We start from the raw sequence: 27,087 nt of genomic DNA on the forward strand, positions 1-27,087 counted from the left end.
GGGACAAAAGAGATAGAAGGAGAACCTAGGAGCTGAAAGAGACTGAAGAGCCACATCAACAAAATTCAATGTGCAGATGGTGGTCGATTTTATAATACTGAACCTTAATGAATTGTATTCCCTGTGTCCACATACCTTTTGCAATGTAATGTTGCTACTGCTCCTCTCAAGAGATGGGAACAGTTTCTCCTCTGGCTCGAATCTAGGCTGACTTCGTGATTTGCCTTGGCCAACAGAATCCGGCCTAAGTGATGCTGAGAAAATTCTGGAGCCTATGTCTGGAGAAGCCTCTATCTTCTTCTCTTGCTCTTTTGGAACCCTGGGTCCACCAGGCTGTGAAGAAGCACAGTCTAGCTTCCTGGAGGACGAGAGGCCATGTGGAAGACAACCCAGTCACCCTGGCCAATACCCAGCATGAAACAGCGGCCATGGGACAAGCAGCTCATGTTGAGCCTTCCAGCCCCGTTGAGCCACCAGATGCCCGCAGCTGCGTGAGTGATTCCAAGAGAGACCAGCAGAAGGACCACCCAGATCGCCAAGCCACAGTGCCGCACCGCTCAATTTTGGAATGGTTTGCCACATAATAATAGATCATAGAAACAGAAATCTTATTTGGACCCTCACTCAAATAAGCTAATTATTTAAAAAATTGTTACAATCAAGGAATTTTGAATGCTGGTTAATTGATAACATTATGACATAATTGTTAATTTTGTTAGGTATGATACTGATACTGTGGTTAGGGGTTTTTTTTTTAGTCCTATTTTATTTATTTATTTATTTATTTTTAGAGAAGGCAAGGGAGAGAGAAAGAGAGGGAGAGAAACATCAATGCATAGCTGCTTCTTGCATACCCCCTACTGGGGGCCTGGCCTGCAACCCAGGCATGTGCCTTGACTGGGAGTCGAACTGGTGACCATTTAGTTCACAGGCCAGTGCTAAATCTACTGAGCCACACCAGCCAGGGCTTGAGTCCTATTTTTTAGAGATAGGAGCTGAAATATTATGGATGGAAAAAAGTGATGCAATATTTGCTTCAAAATAATGCAGAGAGAGGTGGGGGTATGGTGAAACTAGACTGGCCTTGAGTTGATAGTTGTTGAAAGTGGACGATTTGTACATGGGGGTTCTTCATACTCTTCTTTCTTGTAATGTTCATTAAACTACTTTCTCTTTATATATGTTCACTGTAACATTCTCTTTTGTACATGTTTAACATTTTCCATATGAAAATGAAGATGTTTGGGTGCAATTAGGAGCCCCTAGAGGGGCCTACACAGGGGAATGTTATCTCCTCCGCTCACTGTGCACTGGAAACTTCCAGCTCCTTCCCCTACCAGCAAGCACTCTGCCTGCCCTGCCCCCCCACCCACCCCCCCATCGCCCAGAGTGCCCCTCAGCCCCTGCCGGCCCCTGCAGCCCAGTTGTGCCCGCTCATTGGGCCATCTCCTCCCACGGGGTCTCTCTAGTCTCTAGGTCCCAAGCCTCCAGTGGGCCTCCGGGCCAGTGGCTGAGCTCTAGATGTGAGAGAAGACTCCCCGAAGACTCTTCGTCCCCAGGATCAGGCCACAATCAGTCCCAGAGGAAGGCGGGAGGAGAGTGCATGAGACAACATCATTAATCACCACATCTAATGACGTCTCAGCAGAGCTGTGGTTGGGCACTGAGCAACCCCCTGCCAAATGTGGCTAGAGAAACACACAGTGAAACCTGGGACTGACTCAGAGACACTCTGAGCAGGGCTGACCCTGCTGCATAGTCCTGTGCCACCTGAGCAAGTCACGGAACCCCTCTGATCCCAGTCGTCCCATGTGAAATGGGGCTAATACCTCACCTGTTTACCTCATGTGGTAGCGGGAGGGCTAGATTAAGTAATAGGTATGGAAGTGCGTTGTTAAACACTGTGCCAATGAAGCAGCTGATCACCATGATGGGAGAAGGTGAAGGATGGGCAGTGGCCTTGGCTTTGGACGTCCTTCTGGAGACTTTAATTGCTCCTTTCATTCTCCCAGCCAAAGTTCTGTGGAGGAGATGGTGGGGAAGGACATTGAGACTTTGAGGGTATAACAGTTGGGGTCCTGGAAGAAAACAGGGGGTGCACTCAGAAAGGGTTTAACTGAAGAGAGTTTAACAGAGGACCTTACAGGGGCAAAGAGGGGACAAGAGAACCCGCAAGGGATGATGAAGCACCCCCGGGACTGGCAGAAACAAGAAGCTGTCGGTGCAGGAAGGGAACAGTGTCACTGTGGCCCCTCAAGAGCTAGAGTCATGGAAGATGAGTCGCCTAACAGGAAGTGTGCCCAAGAAAACAGCCCCACAGGCAGAAGTGGGCTGGGAGAGAGGGAGACGGGAGATGAATACTCTTGACCTGCCTCTTCTCCGGTCCCTCAATCTCCCTCAGTGCCTCCCATTGACTGAATCCTGTAGGAAATCAGAGGGCAAAGGATCCTGGGTGATATGGTCCTTCCAGGTCAGCCTCTGGGGCAGAGAGTGGGGCTGAGAAGGACGGAGCATACCCGTATTCTGCCATGTATAATGCACACCCCTGTTTTTGGCCCAAACTTTCAGGGAAAAATTTCTTTTAAATTTTTTAATTCATTTATGTATTTATTTATATTTAGAAATAAAACCAATTATATTCCAGAGTATTCTTTTGCATATGGGTATCATCATTGCTTTCTAGAGTCATGCTTGTAATGCATAAGCATAAATAAAAGGATTAAAAACATTTATATAGATATGGAATTAGTACCACCCATGTATAATGTATATCCTTATTTTTCCCTCAAAAACTTGAGCAAAACACTACACATTATACACAGCAAAATATGGTAGATGGGCAGAGGGGTGTTGCTTGCAAATGGAGAGCAGCGACTCCAACACCGACTCCAACACTGACACCAGGAGAGGAGCAGTGGGGGAGACCACTGGGGTGGGAGGTGAGAGACCGGGTTTGAGTGGATGCAGGTGGAAAGTGTTGGACCCAGTTAGAACTGGAGTCGAGCACATGATTGGGGCACTAGGGCATGGACAGGGTTTGGAGAACAGAAGATTCTCATTGTTGGTGAGAAGTCAGTCATCTCTTCTTCGCTTTGGATCCTGACCCATATGCTCCTTTGCTCCTAGGAGAGCCCTTTCAGCCTCCAAAGAAGTTGGTCTCCAAGCCAGAATGGGAGTCACATTGAGGCCATCTGGGCTGCAAACCACACCCTCTCTTCCTCCTATCAGCACTCCTCACCAGGGGTGGCCATGTTCATTGTGGCCCTCGTGCTGACCTTCTTCCTCTGCATGGTGGGCAATGCCCTGGTCTGCTTCATTGTGCTCAGGAACTGGCACATGCGCACCATCAGCAACATGGTCATTCCCAGCCAGGCCATCAGAGACCTGCAGGTGGGCATCTTCTGCGTGCCTGCCGCTCTGTGGACAACCTCATCTCTGGTGAGTGTGGGCAATGGAGGCAGTGGGGGTACCCTCCCCAGGAATCATTGCTGGCCTGCTCTCTTGGCCAGGAAGCCACTGTCTCAAACTCTCAAGATAGTCCTGTGGCTAAGAGATTACACTAGAATATAGATACAATGAATTAATCTTTTTCTTTTTCCCAACATTATGTGACTTACTCTTCCTGCATCATCCTAATTAACCCTCACCACCATCCAGTGAAGTATGCATTATTATTATCCCCATTTTATCGATAAGGAAACTGATGCTCAGAGTGATTAAGGGAGGGGTCTGTAGTTTCACAGCTAAGTTTCAAGTCCCACATTCCCACACCCATATTACTGATAACTGCGCCATTCAGTCTGACTCTCCCAGGGAGCTCCCTTGTGCAGAACGAGAACCTGTGGGAAGAAGTGGTAGGGAGGCAGGTTTCTTCTGAACAAGGACCTAAAAATCCACTTATTTGAAACGTTCAACAAAAGCCAGTCTGCCCCACAGGTAGTGAGTGAGCATCCTATCACTGGGAGTGTCTAAGTAGGGACCGGCCGACTATTTAGCAGGGATTTGTTAGAAGACTGCAAGTAGAACTAGGCAGCCAGACCACTAAATGCCCGCCTGTTCACTTGCAAAGATTGCCCTGTCATCTACTCTCTCCCCTGTTCCAGAATAGGGCTCCACAGACCCTGGGACTCTGGATTTCCAGAGCTGTGGAGACCCCTAGAGGTCTGAGCCTGCAGGTTCTGAGCTCAGAGCCCCCTTCGGAGTGACTTACCTGACTTGGGGCAGGGAAGTTGCAGTTCTAGTTTCTATAGGTTCTAGGACCCAGGAGAGTAGAGCCAGGGCAATTGGCTTCCCCTTAGGAATCCTGGCCCTGCCTGATGGGACCTTTACCCACTGCTGAATCCCAGGTGCTTTCAGGGCTGCTGCACATAAGCTGTGCATCTTTCTTCCCAACACACATATGCACATGCCCACACACACAGGGACACACCCCAATCAACAATGACACGGTGAGATCACCGGTTGGTTAAGGTAGCTCTGCCAGTCCTCTTTTCACATGCCTAAATTTAAAAAATTGTTTGAACAGACAACACATCCACATGGTTCAATAGTAAAAATCTCCCAAAGACATCTGGTGAAAAACATCCCTCCACCCCTTCCTCTCCTGGAGGCCAATGTTGCCGGTTTCTTGTGCCTCTTTCCAAAAGTGTTACATACAAGTACAAGCAAATTTTTTAAAAATGCTAACTTTCTAGTCAATTCTGCATCTTTACCTTTCTCTGCTTAAAAATATAGCATGTATGTTGTAAATAGAATGTGTTAAAATTAATTTACATGAAGTTATTTTATATTAATAAATTAAAGAATTCTCATTCTTCTTATAACTGGTTAGGCTTCCATTGTGTGAATGTGCTGCAGGGGTGTCAAACTCATTTTCACAGGGGGCCACATCAGCCTCACGGTCGCCTTCAAAGGGCCGAATGTAACTTTAGGACTGTATAAATGTAACTACTCCTTAACAGTTAAGCGAGAGCTCGGAGCTGCTGCTGGGTAGAAAGAAGGTGCCGGGCCAGATAAAACAAGGTGGAGGGCCGGATTCGGCCCACGGGCCTTGTGTTTGCCACCTATGTGCTATAGTGTATTTAACCGGTCTCTTTTCGGTGGGTATTTAGGAGTTGTTTCTCATAGAAGTTTCTGCCTTAAAATAAAACTTCATATGACTTTTTTTCTTTCATTTCCTTCCCTTCTTTTTCTCTCTCCCTCCCCTTTTTCTCCCTTTGTTTCTTTCTCTTTTTTTTTCCTTTCCTTCTTTCCTCCCACCCTCCCTCCCTCCCTCCTTCTCTTTCTCCCTTTCTTTCAGAACCCAGGTGCAGATGGTTGAATTGTTCACATCCACAGTCCACAGCACTGTGTGACTTCACTCTGTTGTACAGCCCCATGTTTATTTTTTTATTTATTCATTTTCTTCCCTACCCCTACCCCACTCCAAATCCCCTTCCCCACAGTAAACATTCTATTAAAGGTGATGTGTGTCTTTTTGTTTGTGTGCATTCTGACCAACTGCTTTGGGCTGGATGGAGCCAAAGCTCATGGACAGAAGTCATTGGCTGATTTAAAGATTGCCTCTCTAATAGTCAGAACTGTCTGTGGTGGTGAGGGATGGTCAGCTCCTCATTCCTGGAAGTGTGTAAGCCAAGATGAGATGACTGCCAGTCAGGCCATGGAGGGAAGATCCAAGCCACAGCGGGGACTGGCTTAGATGGCCCGAGGTCCTTGGCTGTTTGTGGGTGAGACATCTCTTATTCTGTGGTGGCCTCCATCATTACAGGGTGGCCCTTTGAAACACCACATGCAAGATAAGTGGCTTGGTGCAGGACACGTCTGTGTCAGCTTCCATTATCACACTGCTGGCCATTGAGGTAAGAAGGTGAGAGAGTTCCTACCCAGGGTGTCCTGGGTTAACTGGGCCTGGCACTAGGAAAGCCACTCTCTTCCCTGTGGGAAGGCTGGGTCTGCATCATGGTGGGTGGTGCTGAATCTATAGCCTGCCCTCTAGCATTGCGGGACCTGCAGGGGACACCACCACCTCCTTTCAGAAGGCTTGGAGGCAGCTCCTAAGGAGGTTTAATAGGGATTCCTGGGGCCCAGGAGGAGCTTGAAGATGGTCCTTGTTTCCTGGGCAGCAGAAATCCTACCACCCATGACTCTGAGCAGGGGAGTCAGCCTAACAGGTGGGCTTCAGTATGGCTGGGGAGGAAGGGTCCCCATTCCTTTACTCTGCCCCCATGGCCTGTTTTCAGGTCCCTGGCAGTCCAGGCCCTCCTGGCTCCGCATCTCCGCCCCATCACCAGCTACTTCTGGTCTTTCAAGCCTCAGGATCCATCACATTCTCTAATAAGCGTGGAAGGTAGCCAAGGGCTAAACAGGCTTTGCAAACAACAGAACACTGATCTAGCTGCAGAAAGCCCTCATCCCTCTTGTGAGCTCTTTCGCTAAGTTACTTAACCAATGTGAGCCTCGGATTCTCATCTGTAAAATTGAAAACACCCTATAGGGCAGTTGGGAGGCTTCACTGAGCTTCTGCTTGTAACCCTGGTACACTCCATCTGGCACAGGGTCAAAATGGCAGCTGTTAATATTATTTTATTTTTTCTCACCTCACACCCAGCTCCTTGCCCTATTCCCCATACAGGAACTTCTTAGTCCCACCCTTTCTATTTATTTACTTATTTTTAATCAAATTTATTGGGATAGCATTGGTTAATAACATTATATATATATATATATATATCAGGCATACAACTTGATAATACAACATCTATATATTCCATCGTGTGCTCACCACCCAAAGGCCCGTCTCCCTCCATCACCATGTATTTGACCCCTTACCCTCTCTGTCCTCCCTGACCTCCTTCCCCTCTGCTAACCAGATTCTGTTGTCTGTATCTACAAGTGTTTGTTTTTTGCTTTTTGTATTAAATCCTTGATATGAGTATTATTGTATAGTCCTCCTCCTTTTCCATCTGACTTATTTTACCTACTATGATGCTCTCAAGATCCATCCTTGTTGTTGCAAATGGCAATGTTTCATCTAGTTATGGCTGACTATGGTTTCGTCTATTGTATCTATCACATTTTCTTTATGCAGTCATCCACTGAAGGACAATTATGTTTCTTCCACGTCTTGGCTATTGTGAATAATGCTGCAAAGACTATGTAGGTACATACATACTTAGAATAAGTGTTTTCAAAATTTGGCGGTAGATACTCAGAAAAGGAATTGCTGGGTCATATGCAACCTCTGTTCTTAATTTTCTGAGGAACCTCCATACTGTTTTCCATAGCAGCTGCACCATTTACATTCCCACCAGCATTGTACAAGTGTTCCCTCTTCTCTGCACCCACTCCAACACTTATTTCTTTCTTATTGATAATAGCCATCTAATAGGTATAAGGCAGAATCTCACTGTGGCTTTGATTTGCATTTCCCTTATAACTAGTGACGTCGAGTATCTTTTCGTGTGTCTGTTGGCTGTATGAAAAGATAGGTCCTCTGTCCATTTTGTATCTAGTTGTTTGTTTTGTTGTTGTTGAGTTGTATGAGTTCTTACATATTTTGCATATGTACCTTCTGATCCAAAGTATCATTTGCAAACATCTTCTCCCATTTGATTCATTGTTTCTTTTTTTTGTTGTTTTATTGATGGTTTCTTTTACTGTGCAGCATTTTTCCCCTTTGCCTTGGGATCAAAATCACAAGATCCCCTCTGAAACCAAAGTCTATTAAGTTTAGTGTCTATGTTTCCTTCTGTGTATTTTGTTTCATGTCATATTAAAGTCTTCAGTCCATTATGAGTTAATTTTTGTGTATGATGCCAAATAGCAGTCTAGTTTCATTCTTTTTTTATTATCTGTGTTATTACAGTTGTCCCAATTTTTTCCCCTTCGCTCCCCTCCCCCCAGCATCCCCTCCTCCCTCATGTAATCCCGCTCATTGTTCAAGTCCATGGGTCATGTGTATAAGTTCTTCGGCTACTCTATTTTCTATACTGTACTATACATCTCCATGGCTATTCTATAACTACCCATTTGTACTTCTTTTTTAAATATATTTTATTGATTATGCTATTACAGTTGTCCCATTTTCCCCCTTCACTCCCCTCCCCCCTGCCTACCCCCTCCCACCCACATTCCCCCCCTTTAGTTCATGTCCACGTGTCATAAGTTCTTTCGCTTCTACATTTCCCACACCATTCCTGCCCTCCCTCTGTCTATTTTCTACCTATTGTCTATGCTACTTATTCTCTGTACCTTTTCCCCCTCTCTCCTCCTCCTGCTTCCCTGTTGCTAACCCTCCATGTGATCTCCATTTCTGTGTTTCCACTCCTGTTCTCTTTGTTTGCTTAGTTTGCTTTTGTTTTAGGTATGGTTGTTACTAACTGTGAGTTTGATGTCTTTTTTTACTGTTCATATTTTTTATCTTCTTTTTCTTAGATAAGTCCCTTTAACATTTCATAAAATAAGGGCTTGGTGATGATGAACTCCTTTAACTTGACCTTACCTGAGAAGCACTTTATCTCCCCTTCCATTCTAAAAGAAAGCTTTGCTGAATAGACTATTCTTGGATCTAGGTCCTTGCCTTTCATGACTTGGAATACTTCTTTCCAACCCCTTCTTGCCTGCAAGGTCTCTTTTGAGAAATCAGCGGACAGTCTTATGGGAACTACTTTGTAGGTAACTGTCCCCTTATCTCTTGCTGCTTCTAGAATTCTCTCCTTCATTTTTATCTTGGGTAATGTAATTATGATGTGCCTTGGCGTGTTCCTCCTTGGGTCCAACCTCTTTGGGACTCTCTGAGCTTCCTGGACTTCCTGGAAGTCTATTTCCTTTGCCAGATTGGGGAAGTTCTCCTTCATTATTTGTTCAAATAATTTTCCACTTGTTGTGTTTCCTCTTCCCCTTCTATACCTATACCTATACCTCTACCCCTATAATTTGGATATTGGAACGTTTAATGGTGTCCTGGAGGTCTCTAAGTCTCTCCTCTTTTTTTTGAATTCTTGTTTCTTTATTCTTTTCTGTTTGGTTGTTCCTTTCCTCCTCCTGGTCCCTTCCATTGATTTGAAACCCAGTTTTCTTTCCATCACTATTGGTTCCGTGTGCATTTTTCTTCATTTCACTTATTGTAGTCTGCATTTGTTCATCTAATTTATGACCAAAGTCCACCAATTCTGTGAGCATCCTGATCACCAGTGCTTTGAACTGTGCATCTGATAGGTTGGCTGTTTCTCAGTAGCTTAAAAAAATTGGCTCTGGGGCTTTCAGCTCTGTTTGAGCCATCTTTTTAATTTAATTTTATTTTTTTCCTTTAGTCTGGTTGCACCTGTTACGTGTGAAGGGCGGAGCCTTAGGTGTTCACCGGGGTGGGGCACCTCAGTCACTGGGTTGTGACGTAGTATGTGGGGGCAGGGTCTGAGAGGGAACAATGGCGCCTGCTTTGTTCTCACCAGGACTTCAGTCCCCCTTGCCGCTTCCCACAAGCAAATTGGTCCCCTCTGGTGCTGGCTCCTGGGTGGGTGGGCTTGTGCACTCTCTCGGATTCTGTGGGTTTCTCCAAGGAGCCTCCTGTGAGGCTGAGAGAATCTCCTGACCTCAACTTCCACAGGTGTTTTCAATCAGTGCCTTCAGGCTTTGTTTCCCAGTGCTGGGTCCCTGGGTTGCGAAGTCTGTGTCGCGCTGCCCGTTTTCACTTAGTTTGTCTGCGCGAGAATGTGCGGCTGCGGACAGCCAGCTGCCTTGCGTGCCTCACTGGGTCTGCTCGTTGCTTCCCGTGCCCAGGGTCTGCCACCGGTCCATCAGCTGCCCCTGTGCTTCTGAGGTCTGCCAACTGCGGTCTGCACCCTGCGTGCGCAGGTCTGCCAGCCACCGATTTTTCTTGCCGGTACCCCTGGACCCCTCTCCGTAGGCCTCCAACTTCGTCCCTCCTTACTGGACTGGAGATATGGTAGTCAGACTTCCGTTCGGTTCATTTCTCTCTATTCTGGTTGTTTTTTGTTTGTAAATTCTTGTTGTCCTTAGTTTTGGTTGCTCGAGGAGGTACAGTGCAACCACCTATGCCTCCATCTTGGATCCCCCACCCCATTTGTACTTCTTAACCCCATCACCTTTTCACCCATTCCCCTATACCCACCCCCCATCTCATAACTATTGAAACATTCTCCATATACATAATTCTGTCTCTGTTCTTGTTTGCTTAGTTTGTTTTTCAGACTTAATTGTTGACAGGTGTGTATTTATTGCCATTTTATTGTTCATAGTTTTGATCTACTTTTTCTTAAATAAGTCCCTTTAACATTTCATATAATAATGGTTTCCTGATGATGAACTCCTTTAGTTTTTTCTTGTCTGGGAAGCTCTATCTGCCCTTCAATTCTAAATGATATCTTCACTGGGTAGAGCAATCTTTGCTCTAGGTCCCTGCTTTTCATGACTTTGAATAAATCCCTTCTAGCCTGCCAGTTTCTTTAGAGAAATCAGCTGAAAGTCTTATGGGAACTCCCCTGTAGGTAACTATCTGCTTCTTTCTTGCTGTTTTTAAGATTCTCTCTTTATCTTTAACCTTTGGTATTTTAATTATGATGTGTCTGGAGTGGGCCTCTTTGTATCCATCTTGTTTGGGATTCTCTGTACTTCCGGGACTTGCATGTCTATTTCCTTCACCAGATTAAGGAAGTTTTCTTTCATTATTTTTTCAAACAGATTTCCAATTTTTTGCTCTTTCTCTTCTCCTTCTGGTGCCCCTATGATGCGAATGTTGAAATGCTTCCAGTTTTCCAGAGGCTGCTTATACTATCCTCATTTTTTTGGATTTTTTTTCTTCTTGTGGTTCTGTATGGTTGTTTTTTGCTTCCTTTGTGTTCCAAATTGTTGATTTGATTCTCAGCTTCATTCACTTTGTTGTTTCCCTGTAAATGGTTCTTTATTTCAGTTAGTTTGTTCTTTGTTTTTGACTAGATCTTTTTTATACTGTGGAGGTCCTCACTAGGTTCCTTGTGCATCCTTATAACAAGAGTTTTGAACTCTGCATCTGATAAATTACTTATCTCCATTTTGTTTAGTGCTTTTTCTGTAGTTTTGATCTGTTCCTTCATTTTGGCCATATTTTTTTGTCTCTTCATTTTGGCAGTCTCCCTATGTTTGTTTCTATATATTAGATAGAACTGCTATGGCTCCCTGTCTTGGTAGTGTGTCCTAATATAGTAGGTGTCCTATAGGGTCCAGTGGCACAGCCTCCCCTATCACCCAAGGTGGGTACTTGAGGTGTGCCCTTTGTGTGTGAGTTGAATAGACTCTCCTCTTGTAGTTGAGCCTTGGTTGCTGTTGGCAGGTCAATGACAGGGATTTACCCAGGCCAATAAGTTGTAAGGTTGGGCTATGACCACTGACTACCAACCTCTACCATCTGTGGAGGATCGGCTGTGCAGGGTCAAGGTAGTGATACTCCAATGTGGTCTATAGCTGTTCATTGGGTGCACTGGCTCTGGGGTTTCCTGGGTGGTGCAGACCAAGGTCAGCCCCCACCTGTGTTTTGCCTGGGGCCATGCTGCCTGAGTTATAGAGCAATCTGAGATGGCTGCTACTTGTGCTGGGCTTGGAGATTCCTAGGTGAAGCCAAGTTGTGAATTTACGCTGGCTGCTGCTAGTGTCAGGCCTGGGGCCACTTAGCAATAGTTACAGGGCCTGAGGGCTCATTGAGGTTGGTTGTTGCTTGTTTGAGAGGATTTAGGAAGTTGTGAATCTTTAGTCAAGACCAGCCATTCATATGGAAAAGTAACTGTTAACAGCTGTAAGGTGGGTAGGATGTAGCCTCAGGGGATCTCCAGGGTGGGGCAAACAGTGGTTGCCAGGTTGATAAAGTCTCAGTTATGGCGCCCACCTGCTGGCTCTGTGACTCTGCTTCCCCCAGTTCCCTCTTGAAGCTAGCCACTTTCTCCCTGTATGCCACTGGTGCCTTTCAAGCTGCTACCCCATTGCTGGAGCTCAGAGGGAATGAGCCTGAGTAAGTTCACGTGTGGTTTCTTTAAGAGGAACTGCTTGGGACTTGAGAAGTTTCTTCCACCTATTCAATCCCTATCAGATTTTGCAGCCAGAAGTTATGGGGATTTATCTTCCTGGCACTGGAATCCTGGGCTGGGGACGGGGGAGGGGGCTGGTATGGGGCTGAGCCTCCTCATTCCTGAGATATCCCTCCTGAATTTTTATTTGCCAAACATGGATGTGGGGCCAGCCTCTTCCATGTCTTCACCCTTCCTACCAGTCTGGATGGATGTTATTTCTTTAATTCTATAGTTGACAGACTTCCATTCAACTCTATTTCTATTGGTTCTGAGGGATGGTTGTTCTATAATTTAGTTGTAATTTTGATGTGATTGTGTGAGGAGGTAAGCTTGTTTAGCTATGCTGACATCTTGACTGGAAGTGCAATCTTCTAGTTTCATTCTTTTGCATGTGGCTTTCTAGTTTTTTTTAACACCATTTATTGAAGAGGCTTTATTTTTGCAGAGAGAGAGAGAGAGAGAGAGATGGAGAGTGGGAGAAAAACACAGATTTCTTTTGTTCCACTTATTTATGCATTCATTGGTTGATTTTTGTTTGTGCCTTAACCAGGGACTGAACCTGCAACCTTGGTGTATTGGGATGGTGCTCTAACCAAATGAACTACCCGGCCAGGGACAAGGCTTTTTTTCTTCATTGTATGTTTTTGATCCTTTGTCAAAGATTAGTTGTACATATATGTATGGATTTTTTTCTGGGCTCTTAATTCTTTTCCATTGGTCTGTGTGTCTGTTTTTCTGTCAATATCATACTGTTTTGATTATTGTAACTTTAGAATAAAATAAATCAGGGAGTGTGATACCTCTGTCTTTGCTCTTTTATCTCATGATTGCTTTAGCTATTTGGGATCTTTTGTGGTTCCATAGAAATTTGAAGATTTTAAATTTTATTTCTGTGAAAAATGCCATTGGGATTTTGATGTGGATTGCATTAAATCTGTATATTGCTTTAGGTAATATGGGCATTTTAACAATGTTAATTTTTCTAATCCATAAACACAGGATATTATTCCATTTCTTTGAGTCTTCTTTCAATAATGTCTTATAGTCTTCAGTGTATAATTCCTTCACTTCCTTTAAGTTTATTCTTGGGTATTTTATCTTTTTTGTTGCAATTGTAAATGAGATTGTTTTCATTTCTTTTTCTGATATTTCATTATTAGTATATAGGAGTGCAATAGATTTTTGTATATTGATTTTGTATCCTATAACTTCATTGTGTTTATTGTTTCTAATAGTCTTTTGGTGTAGTCTCTTGGGTTTTCTATATATAGACTCATGCCATCTGTGAATAGTGACAATTTTACTTCTTCATCCCCAATTTGGATGCCTTGTATTTCTTTTTTTTGCCTGATTGTTGTGGCTGGACTTCCAGTTCCATGATAAATGACAGTGGCAAGGGTGGGCGTCCTTGTCCTGTTCCTGACTGTAGAGGAAGAACATTCAGTTTTTCACCACTGAGTGTGACATTAGCTGAGGGTTTGTCATATACGGCCTTTATTATGTTCGGGTACTTTCCTTCTCTGTCTATTTTGAGGGCTTTAATCCTAAGTGGATGCTGTATCTTGTCAAATGCTTTTTCTGCACCTACTGATATATGATTTTTATCTTTTATTTTGTTATGTGGCATACCACATTGATTATTTGCATACATTAAATCATGCTTGCATCCCTGGATGGAATCCTACTTCATCATGATGTATTATCCTTTTAGTGTATTATTGTATCTGATTTGCTAGTATTTTATTTGGGATTTGCATCTATGTTCATCAGAGATATTGGCCTATAATTCTGTGTGTGTGTGTGTGGTTCCTGCCTGGTTTTGGTATTAGGGTAATGTTGGCCTCATAAAATGAGGTAAGAGGTATTCCCTCTGAATCATAATTTTGAATACAGGGCAAAACAGACCCTCAAACTGTACTCTCAGACTGTGAACTTCTGTCAATAGTTGATATTTTATGAAGGGTTGTACCTGTACTTACTATCCATTAGGAACTATGCTAGGACTGTGGATGCAAAGATGAAAAGCACAAGTTTTCCCTCAAGCAACTCACAGTGAAGCATGGGGTTTAAAAGAGAACAAACAAACAATAAAAAATTACTTTCATAGGATGCAGACAGTGCACAATGGGAAAACTGATGTAGGGTTAGATGTGCCTGGGGAATTGGGAGAAGCTTCGAGTGTTGAAATAAATTTTTAGGCCCAAGATGGAGCTGCTCCTGCTCATGGTGCTCGGCAAGCAAACCGAAATTTAGATTACTTTCATGTTCCTATAAATGTCCCACTTGACCAGAAAGGCAGGGCAGTCAGCCAGGCCCCAAAGACCAAGCCAACTCTTGGCTCTCCACTTAGTTTTTTATTCCTCATTCATTTTGTTTTACTTTTCCTTGTTATTTGTTATTTGTTCTTTAAAAATGTCCTGTACTGCATCCCATTTTGCATTTCTCTGAACAGAGATTGGGAACAAAGATTGCCTGCTTTATTAAATGTAAAATAAAATTCATTTGTATAACCCCCTCCCAAGACAATTTCCTCTTATTGAATTTTTTGGAAGAGTTTGAGAAGGAATGGTATTAATCCTTCTTTGAGTGTTTGGTAGAACTCATGAATGAAGTCACCTGGTTCTGGACTTTTGTTTTGGGGAAGATTTTTATTGACTGTTTCAATTTCCTTACTAGTGAATGGTTTATTTAGGGTTTCTAATTCTTAATGGTTCAGTCTAGGAGGGTTATATATTTCTAAGAACTCATCCATTTCTTATAGGTTATCAAATTTGGTGGCCTTTCATAATATTCTTGTATAATCCTTTGCATTTCTGTGGCGTCCCCTGTAACTTCTCTTTTATTTCTGAGATTTTTCTGGTTTCCTGTATACCTGTAATGCTAATATTTAAAAAAATACAAAATTTTGGTATGTCATGTTGTCATTTCCATTACTCTCTGTGTATCTTTTGGTCTCTTTATTTTTTTCTTTAACCCAATAGTTGTTCAGTGCCATGTTTAATTCTCACATATTTGTGGTTTTCCCAGCATGCTTTTTGTAGTTAATGTCCAGTTTCATACTATTGTGGTTGGAAAATATGCTTGGTGTGATTTCAATCTTTTTACTTAAATTTATTGAGACTAGTTTTGTGCCCCAACATATGGTTTATGTTTGAGAATGTTCTATGTACACATGAGAAGGAGCAGGGAGCAAAGTAGGTTTAGAGTTGTGTCCTATAAATATTAAGCCAATGGTCATCTAAGGCAGATATTATGGACTTTTTGTTTAAGTGATGCATCCATTACTGTCAATGGAATGTTCGGGTCCCCTGTTGTAACTATATTTCTGTCAGTTTCTCCCCTTAGTAATTGCTTGGTGCGTACAAGGGTGGACAAAAGTAGATTTACAGCTGTGAGTACAAGAAACACAGAGTTTATTCTTGTATTATTTATTATAGTAATATTTCCCATAGTAACAATTATAAACCTACTTTTGCTCACCCTTGTATATACTGACAAGTGTTATGTCTTCTTGATGTATTGTCCCCTTTATCATTATAAAGTGTCCATCCTTGTCTCTTGTTCCCTTTTTTAATCTTAAAATCTATTTTATCTGATATAAGTATGGCTACACCCACCTTTCTCTGGATGCCATTTGCGTGGAGTATCATCTCCCAATCCTTTACTTAGAGCCTATGTTTGTCTTTGTAGCTGAGATGGATCAGGATCCTGGGAAACATGTAGTTGTGTCTTATTTTTTAATCCATCTTGACTTTTGATTGGTGGGTTCAGTCCTACTACTTGTAGGGTGATTATTGATGTATGAGGACTGCAGCCATTTCATCTGTGTTTTGGTTGCTCTGTCAGTCTATTGTTTCCTTGTCTTTGTGTCTGCTGTTTTAGTTTGATAGTTTTCTATGATTTTTTCTTTGTTTCCTTCTCTTTTATGTTATAAGTCTCAGCTCTATATGTTTTCTGTAATTACCATTAGGTTTATGTAGAAAATATTTCATGCATACAATTGTCCTTTTTCTTCTGATACATCTTCATTCACTTGTGCAAGTTCAGTCCTTTCTCCCTCCGTTTTCATGTTTTTGTTGTCCCGAATCACCCTTTCCATGTTGTGTTCATTTCCAAATTGCAGAAGTTGTAGTCTTTCTAAAGAATGCATTTGAGCCTTTAACCTTTATGTTATAATTAAGCTTTTAATGCCCTATTCTGAAAGAGAGTTGCAATTTTCTACTTCTGTTTGTCCTCTTACTCAAAGCCTTGTAGACTTTTACTTTTTGTTTCAGGTAGAAGGCTCCTTGAAACATTTCTTGTAATACAAATCTTGTGGTGGTAAATTCCCTCAGTTTTTGTTTGCCTGGGAAAGCTTTTATTTCTCCTTCATAGCTAATGCGTAAGTTTGCTGAACATATTATTCTTGACTGGTGGTTTCTGACTTCCAATATTTGGACTATTTCATGCCACCCTCTACTGCTTATAAAGTTTCTGCTTAAAAAATCTGATTATAATTTAATGGGGTTTCCTTTGTAGGTTAAAGTCTTTTTTCACCTGACTGCCTTGAAAATCCTTTCTTTGTCATTAACTTTTGAAATGTTAATATAATGTGTCTTGGTGAAGGTCTTTTTGCATTGAGATAATTAGGTGTTCATTTAGCTTCTTGAATTTAAGGATCCAGCTCTGCCCAAAGGTTTGGGGAGTTCTCACTGGTTATTTGTTTGAATTGTCTCTCTGTTCTCTTTCTCTTCTCTTCCCCTTCTAGTACACGCATTGATCTGATGTTGCTCTTTTTAGTGGAGTCAAGGAGTTCTCACAGAGTTTTTTCATTTTTGTTTTTAAACTCTCAGTTCTTGCTCTTCCTCCACTTGAGTCATTTCTGGATTTTTATCTCCAAGCTCACCAATTCTCTCTTCCATCTGGTCTTCTCTGTTTCCAGTTCTTTCTAATTCATTTTTTATCTCATTTGTTGAGTTCTTCAGTTCCAGAATTTCTGTTTGGTTCTTTTTAATAGTTTGAATCTCTTTGATAAAGTACCCCTTTTGTTTGTTGGTCTCATGCTTGAGCTCATCAAAAGGCCTTTCTGAGTTTCCTTGTGTATCACTGAGATTTTTCATACCTGAAATCTTGAGTTCTCGGTCATTTAACACAGTCTCTCATGTCTTTGAGTTTAGTTTCTGGTACCTTTTCATTTTCTTTCTGAGCTACCTTGTTACCTTGGTTGTTGATAATGCTCAATGGATTATTTTTCTGCCTGGGCATTTGAGATAGTGAACTCTTCTTTTTTAGGTATTTTTTTGCTCTTAACAATTCAGCAGGATGATAAGTAGAGGTCTTTCTTTTGTTTCCCAGTCAATGCTATAGTGCAAGTTTTTGTTTTCTCTTTCCTGCACTACTGGCACCTCCAGTATCTTGGTAAAGTGGTATTGCCTCAGTTATGGGAAATTCCCCATATTCTTCAAGGAGGTATGCATCCCTTTTGTGTCTGGCTGGCTTCAGTCTCAGGGCACTACCCCATGATGGGAGGGGCAGAGTGATGGGGCTCTGGGATTATGAGTTCCTGATTCTGCCTCCCGTAACTAGAAGCTGACACTGTGCTATTCAAGGTATCTCTGCTTCCTCTACCACAGGGGACCTTAACCCCAGGGTCTTGGACAGGTACCAGTCCATGGCCTGTTAGGAACAGGGTTCCACAGTAGGAGGTGAATGGTGGGCAAATGAATAAAGCTTCATCTGTATTTATAGCCGCTCCCCATCACTTTCATTACTGCCTGAGCACTGTCTCCGGTCACATCAGTGGTAGCATTAGGTTCTCACAGGAGCATGAACCCTATTGTGAACTGCACACAGGAGGGATCTAGGTTGTGCGCTCCTTATGAGGATCTAATGCCTGATGGTCTGAGGTGGTGATGCTAGTGCTGGGGAGTGGCTGCAAATATAGATGATCATTAGCAGAGAGGTCTGACTGCACAGAGACCACAATAAATCAACTGCTTGAAGACTCATATCAAAACCCTATCAGTGAGTGGCAAGTGACAATTAAGCTGCATCAGTGGCAGGCTTTAAGTCAGAATCATACACTTATTTTAGTCTGCATGTGGCCCACCCATTATTTTATTTACCACTTCTGTCCGTGCCTCTTTCCTGCACTGCACACTTGTCTCAGTCACAGTTTTGGTAAGCCCACAAACTAACCCTAGCCAAAATGAGCAAAACACAAATGCCACTGGAGAACTTTGAAAAGGGGGAAAGGCCCAATGATGAGACAGCAGAAGATTCTAAGACCTCCAACAAAAAGCTGCATTTAAAAGAAAATACCCACAGTCCTACTTAAATTAGAGGTTCATTGCAACAGGTGATTCATTCTCCAAGCCCACTTCATATAATATGTGGTGACCAGCTATCCAATTAAGCCATGAAACCTTCAAAACTGCTTTGCCACATGGAGACTAAGCACCCTGCATTAAAAGACCAGCCTTGGTGTTTTTGAAAGGAAGAAATGTGAACATGAAGAACAGAAGCAATTATTGAAGGCTGCCACTTCAAATGTGTCTACACTGAGAACATCATTCTTAGTGGCCAACCATTTTGCTAAAGCTAAGCAGCCCTTTACAATTGGTGAAGAGTTGATACTGCCTGCTGCTAAGGACATTTATCGTGAATTTTTAGGAGAGGCTGCAGGTCAAAAAGTATCTGGTGTTCTTTCAGCTAGCACCCTAACTAGTCAAACTGATGAAATAGCAGAGGATAATGAGGCACAATTGTCAGGGAGGATTAATGAGTCACCGTGGTACCCAAGCCAGGTTGACCAGTCTACCGATCTTGACAACAAGGCAACAACAATGCTTGTTTTTGTGCCATGTGTTTTCAGGAGGATGTGCATGAGGATATGTGTTGTGCACCTTTGTTGCCAGTCAACACCACAGCTGCAGAACTGTTCCAGTCTTTGATTACATATCAGGAACACTGAATTGGTCATTTTGTGTCAGTATATGCATGGACAGAGTGGCTGCCATAACTGGATGGCTTTCTGGTTTCACTGCTCGGGCCAAAGAGCTGGCTTCTGAATGTGAGTCTATGCACTGTGCAGGCTAGCTGAAAAATGTCACCTGAAGTTAACAACATCTTGCAGGATGTGATTGAAGTTATCAACCACATTAAAGTCCATGCCCTTAACTCACATCTGCCACGCCCTCTTTCAACCATGTTTTTTTGACAAGGTCTGAACATGGAAAGAGGGCATTCAAGGAATCCATCTTCCTGGAAGAGAGCGTGGCATACAAAGGGGGGCGGTAATTTTTCTGGGGATTGCTTTTAATAATTTCCTTGCTAATATTAATCATGGTCTTACTTTGTACCCTGATTCCCATAAGAACAGAACATGAGAAGAAAGAGGCTCGAAAAGAGTCAATGATTGATTTTGAGGGAAATTCTGAAGGGACAACTAGTTCTCCCTAGACTATTGAATCATGCCCAGATTGTTTTAAATACAGTGTTTATAAACCTGAGTAAGAAATTACCCCCGATTGTTCCCATAAAAGAATTCATAAATCAGTTACAATAGGTTGAATTATTGGCGGACTTTCCCATGCCTGTTCCTTACCCATAGATACAAAGAGTCTTTCTAGAAAACAAGAAAAAAACTATATAGACCCTTACCCACAGCCCAGGGATACCCCTGGGTAGCATATTAGATTATTGGCAAATTATGGTATCCCCCAAAAGGAGCTAATGGTCTTCAGAGGGTTCCAGATCTCCCATTGCCTTATACAGGAGCATATAATGAGGGTGACATTAGAATGGTCAATTAGGATGAAGTTCAAGTGCCTTATAATAGTCTAGATTTCATGGAAAGGCCTGCTCGAAGAAGACCTCCCTGGTGTTTATTAACTAAGAAATAAAAGGAGTTTACTGTAGCTGAATTTCCGGTTTATCTTTCCTTACCTGTTTGTTTTGGAGATTAAAAGGTGGTGGGATTGTTAGATATCTGTATCTCAGGTTTATTGATTTGCATAATTCCAATGAAGTTGTATAAAATAATTTCCTGACCAGAGAATAAAATCCCCTCTAATGAAATAGTCCCTGAGTGTCTAAAAGTTGTTGGAGTAACAGCCCCGCCTTTACCTTGAATAGGAATATATATCAAGTAGAATTAGACAGGCAAAGAAATAAGAAAAGCTGGTTAACTATTATAAATTAAGCACGTAGAAACAATTACCAGGGAGTTAGAGTCCATGGTACATAGAGAAATATTTTAGACAGAAAGGTAAATAGGTAAGTTAGACATCACAAAGGCCTTATAATAAATTTCCTATAACCTCTGTTCAACTTACTGTGTCCTTTTGCCCCATGACAAATTCTGAGAATTTTAATAGACAATAAGACATTCAAACTCTGTACGCACAGCTATTTCTAATTGTCTGATTTATGGCTCTCATGGTTATAATAATCTTTGATAATATAACTGAATCTATGGGAATTTTTGTATTTTTCCTGGTTACCTTTGTATTAATTTTTTTCTGCTTTACCTAATCGCAAATGTCAATCACTGCTAAAAATGAAAGTATAAAAACCTGCTTGTACTTGCAATAAACGGAACAGAGCATCACTGTCCTCTGAGGCGTGTTGTCGTCTGTCTCCCATTGCCGACGCCTTACCCACCTTTCAGGAAACCCTGGACCTAGCTGCGGCTGGACCGCGGCACACATCTATGCCTGCAGCTCTGTGAGGAGATGGACAACTTCTCTTACACACAGAAGTGAGATGGCTTTCTAAAGGGAGATCACAGGCCAGAGTTTTCGAGTTAAGAGAGCTGCTGCAGAGATTTCTTTCAGAAAAACAGTTACACTGGCAGCACATTTCAGTGACATGGAGTGGGTTGTAAAACTTGCTTACTTGTGTGACATATTCAACCTGCTCAATGAACTCAATCTGTCACTTCACAGGAGAATGACAACTGTGTTCAAGTTGGCAGATAAAGTGGCTTCATTCAAAGCCAAACTGGAATTATGGGGGCGATGGGCGAACACTGGGATTTCTGACATGTTTCAAACATTAGCAGAGATTTTGAAAGAGACTGAGCCAGGGCCTTCCTTCTCCCAGCTGGTGTGTGATCACCTCTCAGCTCTCAGAGGAGCTGGAGCATTACTCCCAACCACAGAGACCCCCGAACTGGGAAGGAATGGATCCGCGACCCATCTGTGAATGAGCCAGGTGAACTGACTTTGTGCTAGAAGAGGACCAACTGCCTGAGATCGCAAATGACAGTGGCCTTAAAAATATGCTTGAGACAACTTCAAATCCCCGTATGTCCTGGACTAAAGTCACGGCGGAATATCCGGAGATTGCCACAAAAGCACTGAAACGCCCGCTGCCGTTTCCAACATCCTGTCTTTGTGAAGCAGGGTTTTCTGCGGTGACAGCACCAAAATGAGATCATGGAGTAGACGGGACAGAAGCAACACACTCCGGGTGTTACTGTCTCCCATCACCCCCAGATGGGACCATCTAGTTGTGGGAAAACAGGCTCAGGGTTCCCACTGATTCTGCATTATGGTGAGCTGTGTAATTATTTCATTATATGTTACAATGCAATAATAATAATAAAAATAAAGTGCACAATAAACGTAATGCGCTGGATCATCCCGAAACCATCCCCATCCCCGATGGTCTGTGGAAAAATTGTCTTCCACAAAACCAGTCCCTGGTGCCAAAGACGTTGGGGAGCACTGCTCTACCAGGCTCTACCGCAGTGGGTGGGGGTGAGGTGGGCAGCGGGAGGTGGGTCTGGGGGTCTGCAGCTTTGCCTGACTACCAGTAATGGCGGCCGCCAGTCTGCTGCTGCCACGCTGCTGTCCCATGTCTCTGCCAGAGTTTAGTCTCAATTGGTGTTGGCCACTGAGGCAGAAATGTTGCTTCTGGCCCACTGGGAAGCCCGGTGTGGGCTTCAACGCAACTCCTTCCTCCCTACCATGTCAGCTGGGGCCACAGTGGTGCCAGACTGCATGTGTGGCCCCGTCACTGTCTTTCCCCCTGTCTTATCTCTCCTGCTCGTTCTGATGTGACCACCTTCAGATGTCCAATGCATGGATCTCTTGGACTTGTTTGTGTGTTGAGCAAGGGAAACTTTGTTGAATTATAGTTACCTGAGTTGTTGCCACTCTAAGGGGAGAAACCAAGGAGTCTCCTCACTCTGCCATGATAGAGTCCTCTCTGCCCTTTGTAGAATCTAATGTCCTTATCACATCTTGTTGCACCTCTGTTTGTGGGGTTACTCAGGACATGGCCCCTCCATGGCCTCAGAGAACAAATGGTTGACTGGCTAGCGGCCATAAGGCACAAGGAGTCTGTATCTGAATGCCCCAGCCCTCTCAAGGCCCCTTTGTTTATCATAAACATGTAGAGCTTTCACATGCCATCGCTGCTCCCTCCTCTGCCACTGCCCCCTCCCTAACCCTATAAGTAGCACTAAGACCGGAGGTGAGGTGTGGTCTCTCTTGCCTAACCCGCAGTCATCAGTGTGCTCCCCTGTAACCCGAGTAATAAACCACATGTCCACATCTGCTGGCCCTCCAGGTGGGTTTTACAGAATATCAAAAACACAAATGCAGTTCCCTAGCTTGGAGTCCTGCATACACTGCCTTTATCAAATGCAGTTTTTTTTTCTAATCCTCACTAGAGAATATGTCCATTGATTTTAGAGAAAGAGGAAGGGAGGGGGCGAGAAAGAGAGACCGAGAGAGAGAGGCACTGATGTAAGAGGGAAACATCAATACGTTGCCTCCCATACGTGTCCCACTGGGGGTTGAACCTGCAATCTACATATGTGCCCTGATTGGGAGTTGAACCCACAGCCTTCTGATGTATGGGACGATGCTCCAACCAAATGAGCCACTGGTCAGGGCTCAAACCCAGTCTTTTGTGACCCAGCGATGTAGGATGCTGGGGTGAGGGACCAGGGTTCCTGTCTCTGCAAGGCCGCTAACTAGCTGAGTAATTGTGGGAAGCCCCTCTCCCTCACTGATCTTCACTTTGTTTTCATTGTTTATGAAATTTGATTGTGAAACCTCTTCCAGTGGTATTTGCAATATTCTTCAATTTCTTACCTCCTCCAGGAAGACTTGCTGGTCTGCCCCAGAATTCCTCTCCATCCACTAACTGATATTTTACTGTAGTCGGTACTATATGCTTTAAAAATTATTTGTTCTTTGGCAATTTATTAAGCATGTGATACTATGAAACCGGCAGGGCAAAGTCAGGCTGATGGAGACAGCAAGGCACAAGACAGGCCATGGGAGAGGGAGCGGGTGCTGTCAGGCAGGGGAGGGTGGCCGGGCAGAAGGGCAGGCCACAGCTCAGTGAGGTAGGAGGAGCACTTGTCTGGGAGTCAGCTCTAGGCCTGTGTCTAGTGCAGATTCTGCCCCTAAATGGCCACGGGACCTTCCCAGACTCATTAGATTGGGATCTTTGGCCAGGAAAATGGGAACAGGCATTTCTTAAAATGTTTCAGTTGGTTTTAATGCACAGTGAGGGGTTATATCTGCTAGTTTATACAGCTTAGTGGAGCAAAACAAATCTGGGTTCAAGGCTCATCCTTGCTAGATAGTGACGTGACCTTGAGACAGTTGTTTAACACTCTGAATCCCAGTTTCCTCAACTGTAAAGAGTGTAACAAAAATCGCTCGAGACATTCAACTGAGGAAATGGTACAGACTTGCCCTAATACTGAAGGCACTGTGGGAAGGACAGTGGCCAAGATGACATAGGGACAGCCTGCTGTGTAGGTTTGCAAAGTTTTCTGGAGAATCCATAAATAGCTAAAAAATTTTCTTTGATACACAGAAAATGTATCTACTTAGCTCACCTACTCAGGTACAGAATGCACAGACTAACAGCTCAACCACGTGCCAGATAATCAGTTTACTCCCAAAAGTGCACGGACAGGATTCATGTTTCCCACACTCCCTGCAGTATCCTCCTCCCCATTCTCTGGAGTCATTTTTTACCCTTTGTTTCTTGGCTACTGAGACCTAGAGCCGACTCCTCACAGGTGAGAAGCCAATTGCTTGCAAACTAACCTAATTAACATCAGAGCTTTCTTTGCCATTAAGGTGTGATGAGGAATGTAAAGTGCCTGCACCGCCAGCCCTTAGCCAGGGCTAGCTCTCACCTGGGAATGACTGGGACCCCTCCCCCACCCAGAGCCTCTGCTTCTCTTTTCTCCCTTCCCGTAGATTCCACTGCACTGTGCACCCTTTCTGCGAAAGGCTGACCCTGCAGAAGGTGCTGGTCACCATTGCAGTCACCTGGGCCCTGGCCCTGCTCATCGTGGGCACCTCCGCTGTCGCACCGTTATGCACAAGGAGCACCATTTCATGGTGGACACTCACATTTGCTCCTCCTGGCTCTACTTGTGCTGGGAGGCCTGGCCTGAGAAGGGCCGTACCAGGTCTACATTGCCGTGCTCTTTTCACACACCTACTTCGCACCGCTGAAACTCGTCGTGGTCACGTACGCCCGCCTGCAAGCTTGTCGAGGCCTCGGGCCCAGACAAGTGGGCAAGGAGGGCAGCTGGGAGCAGGTGGGGGCTCTGGCACAAGGCCAAGGTTGTGCACATGCTAGTTGTGGGGGCACTCTCCTTCACCCTGTCCTGGCTGCCCCTCTGGGCACTGTGGCTGTTCACCCACCACCAGCAGCTCAGTGAGTTGCAGCGGCACCTGGTCCCTGTCTACTCCTTCCTACTTCTTCCCCCTCGCCCACTGGCTGGCCTTCTTCAACAGCAGCGCCAGCCCCACCATCCGGTGACTACTTCAACAAGAACTTCTGCCATGGCTTCCAGGCTTCCTTCCGTGCCTGGCTCTGCCCGGTACAGTAAGGGAGCCACCAGAGGACCTACTGCTCTCATGGGTAGGTAGAGGCACAGCCTGGACTCTGGCCTGCCCTCCGAGGTGGGGTCCTGCATCGGGAGCTCCCAGGCCTGGCTGCCTCCTGCCACACCATGACCCCACAGCACACCATGGCTTGGCTAGGGAGGGCCCTGGCTGCTCTCGGCCTGGGACATTTGCGTGGCATAGGGAGGGCAGCCCCTGAATCGGAGGGTCGGGACTGGACATGTGAGACCTGCATGTGATAGCAGCCTGGTGCGGTTTTGAAGAGGGTGCCATGGTGCCTGCTTCTCAAATACAAGACAGTGGGCAGCTGCTAACATTATCTTCTCTACTACCTCCCCTTCAGAGAGGGAGGGGAGAGAAGAGGAGCTAAGCTTCTCCCAAAGCATTTTGTGTGGTAGACGCCAGGAACTTCATCTTGTGGAATTCTCAGGATGATACTGGTAACCTGGCCAGTACTGGGGTGCCAGCAGGAGCAGGGGGGAGGGGCCTCAAGGGCAGTGCGGTATTGCCCGGGTAACCAAGCTAGTGTGGCTGTGAGGACAGGTTGCCCCACCCCTGGCAAAGATGCGGCAGGAGGAAGCCATTGCTCTGAGCACATGCGAGGCTAGCAAGGGTCACTGGCAAAGGGGAAAGACCTCCTTCTCCTGGTCCCTGGGTAGGGGTGAGACCTGAGCACCTGGCCATAAATACCCTAGAGGTCAAGATGGCGGCAGGGGGAGGTGCTGTGCTGGAGAAAGACCTGTCAGTCTAGCCTGGGAAAGAGATGGGATTGGTTGGAGGGCTGGACTCTCCCAGAGCTTGAAAGTTTGGGCTGGAAGATATAAGCCAAGGGAAGGGAGGGGCAGGACCTCTTGGACCTATCTCCTGGACGTACTGGCTGGAGCATTTACAGATCAGCTGGCACTGGAAGCCACATGGTTAATGGCAGCTCCAACAACACACATGGACCCCTGAAGGGAGCATGAAGCCAGAGAGCCTCCTGCTTAGCCACCTCAGGCTCCAAATGACAGATGAGGATGGAACAGGAATTCTTGATGCGTGGGTCACCGGCCAGCAGTGATCACGGAACACTGCAGATGGCTCGACGATACACGAGAAAAAACATGCACAGAGACAGACTAGTTTCTGTGGAGAAGTAGGGACGAAATGGCCACCCCCTCTAGTGGGGAGCGCACCGATTTACCGTCCATACCTGCTTTTATTGGGCTCATTTTGCATAATAATTCAGGTAAAGTACAGTACTCATTAGGGGGAAGTAAGGAACCATAGAAAACAAGGAACTCTGCGGGTCTATTTTGAGTCGGGGTCAAAGAGCTGTAAGACTTTGAGGAACAAACTAACTTCCTCCTAGGACCCTTCTCATTCAACTGAGAGCATTCTAAACAAAGAAGGCTTCACAGTAATTTACATATTCTTTCTTAGGCCTGATCACCCAGGGAATCTGCCCTTTTCAGCACAGAGCTGCACCACCCTGTCATTGTTTCAGGCTTAGGTGGAGCAAGGGAACTAAGGCAACTAAAAGATAAGGGGATTTTCTCCCAGACGATGAGAACTCAGGCTATGTCTAAGCCGAGGAGCGAGGGTCCATTACCCCCTTTTGCTGCAGCCCCCCAAGTCCTTCTTTTGGGGGGCCTCCCAAAGTGATCGTGCCTGTCTTAGGTCGTTCCCCCCTTGGGGAATCTTACCTGTCTTTGGCTAACTGACCAAGCTTTTTGGGGTTCAGTTATGAATAAAGCAGCAGAAGCAGCATTCCTGCCAGGGAGATAAGCTTTTGTCTCCTTGCTGGCTTACAGTTCCAAGGGTGTTCCCTTAGCCTAGGCGGGGGTTTCAGCTTCTGATACCAGTCAGGGCGGTTCCTCACAAATTCTGGCATTGTTTTGGGCTTTGGCCTTTTGGGGAACAGCTTTTGTTTGTATTTTGTGGAAGAGATGAGCCTGGAGGTGGGGAATTCCCTGTTCTCCCAAGTTGCACAGCATTTTAATAAAGATCTCTTTCTTTCTTCACCAACCTCTGTCTCTGGAATTTGCCTGTGGGTGGCAGTGGGCAGCCAAGCCCTACTTTTGTTTGGTGACAATAACACTTCAGGAATGGGCTTCCCTTTCTCCCTTCTGCAGACAAGAGACTGAGGCCTGGAAAGCTGCGGCTGGCCCAGGCCCTCA

The 27,087-nt window shown here is 44.6% G+C and overlaps 1 protein-coding gene across 1 annotated transcript; it reads left to right on the forward strand.

The window, feature by feature from the left end:
• The first annotated feature begins 428 nt into the window (after positions 1–428).
• On the forward strand, positions 429–25,127 carry NPFFR1 (neuropeptide FF receptor 1). The gene is given in 12 exon segments (XM_036027511.1): positions 429–491; positions 3,127–3,418; positions 5,747–5,776; positions 5,779–5,866; positions 24,272–24,381; positions 24,384–24,479; positions 24,482–24,560; positions 24,562–24,772; positions 24,774–24,839; positions 24,841–24,962; positions 24,964–24,988; positions 24,990–25,127. Coding segments are annotated over 12 exon segments (1,320 nt in total).
• The last annotated feature ends 1,960 nt before the right edge of the window (positions 25,128–27,087 follow it).

Source organism: Phyllostomus discolor, chromosome 5 (assembly GCF_004126475.2).
Source record: "Phyllostomus discolor isolate MPI-MPIP mPhyDis1 chromosome 5, mPhyDis1.pri.v3, whole genome shotgun sequence".
NCBI classification, from domain to species: domain Eukaryota; kingdom Metazoa; phylum Chordata; class Mammalia; order Chiroptera; family Phyllostomidae; genus Phyllostomus; species Phyllostomus discolor.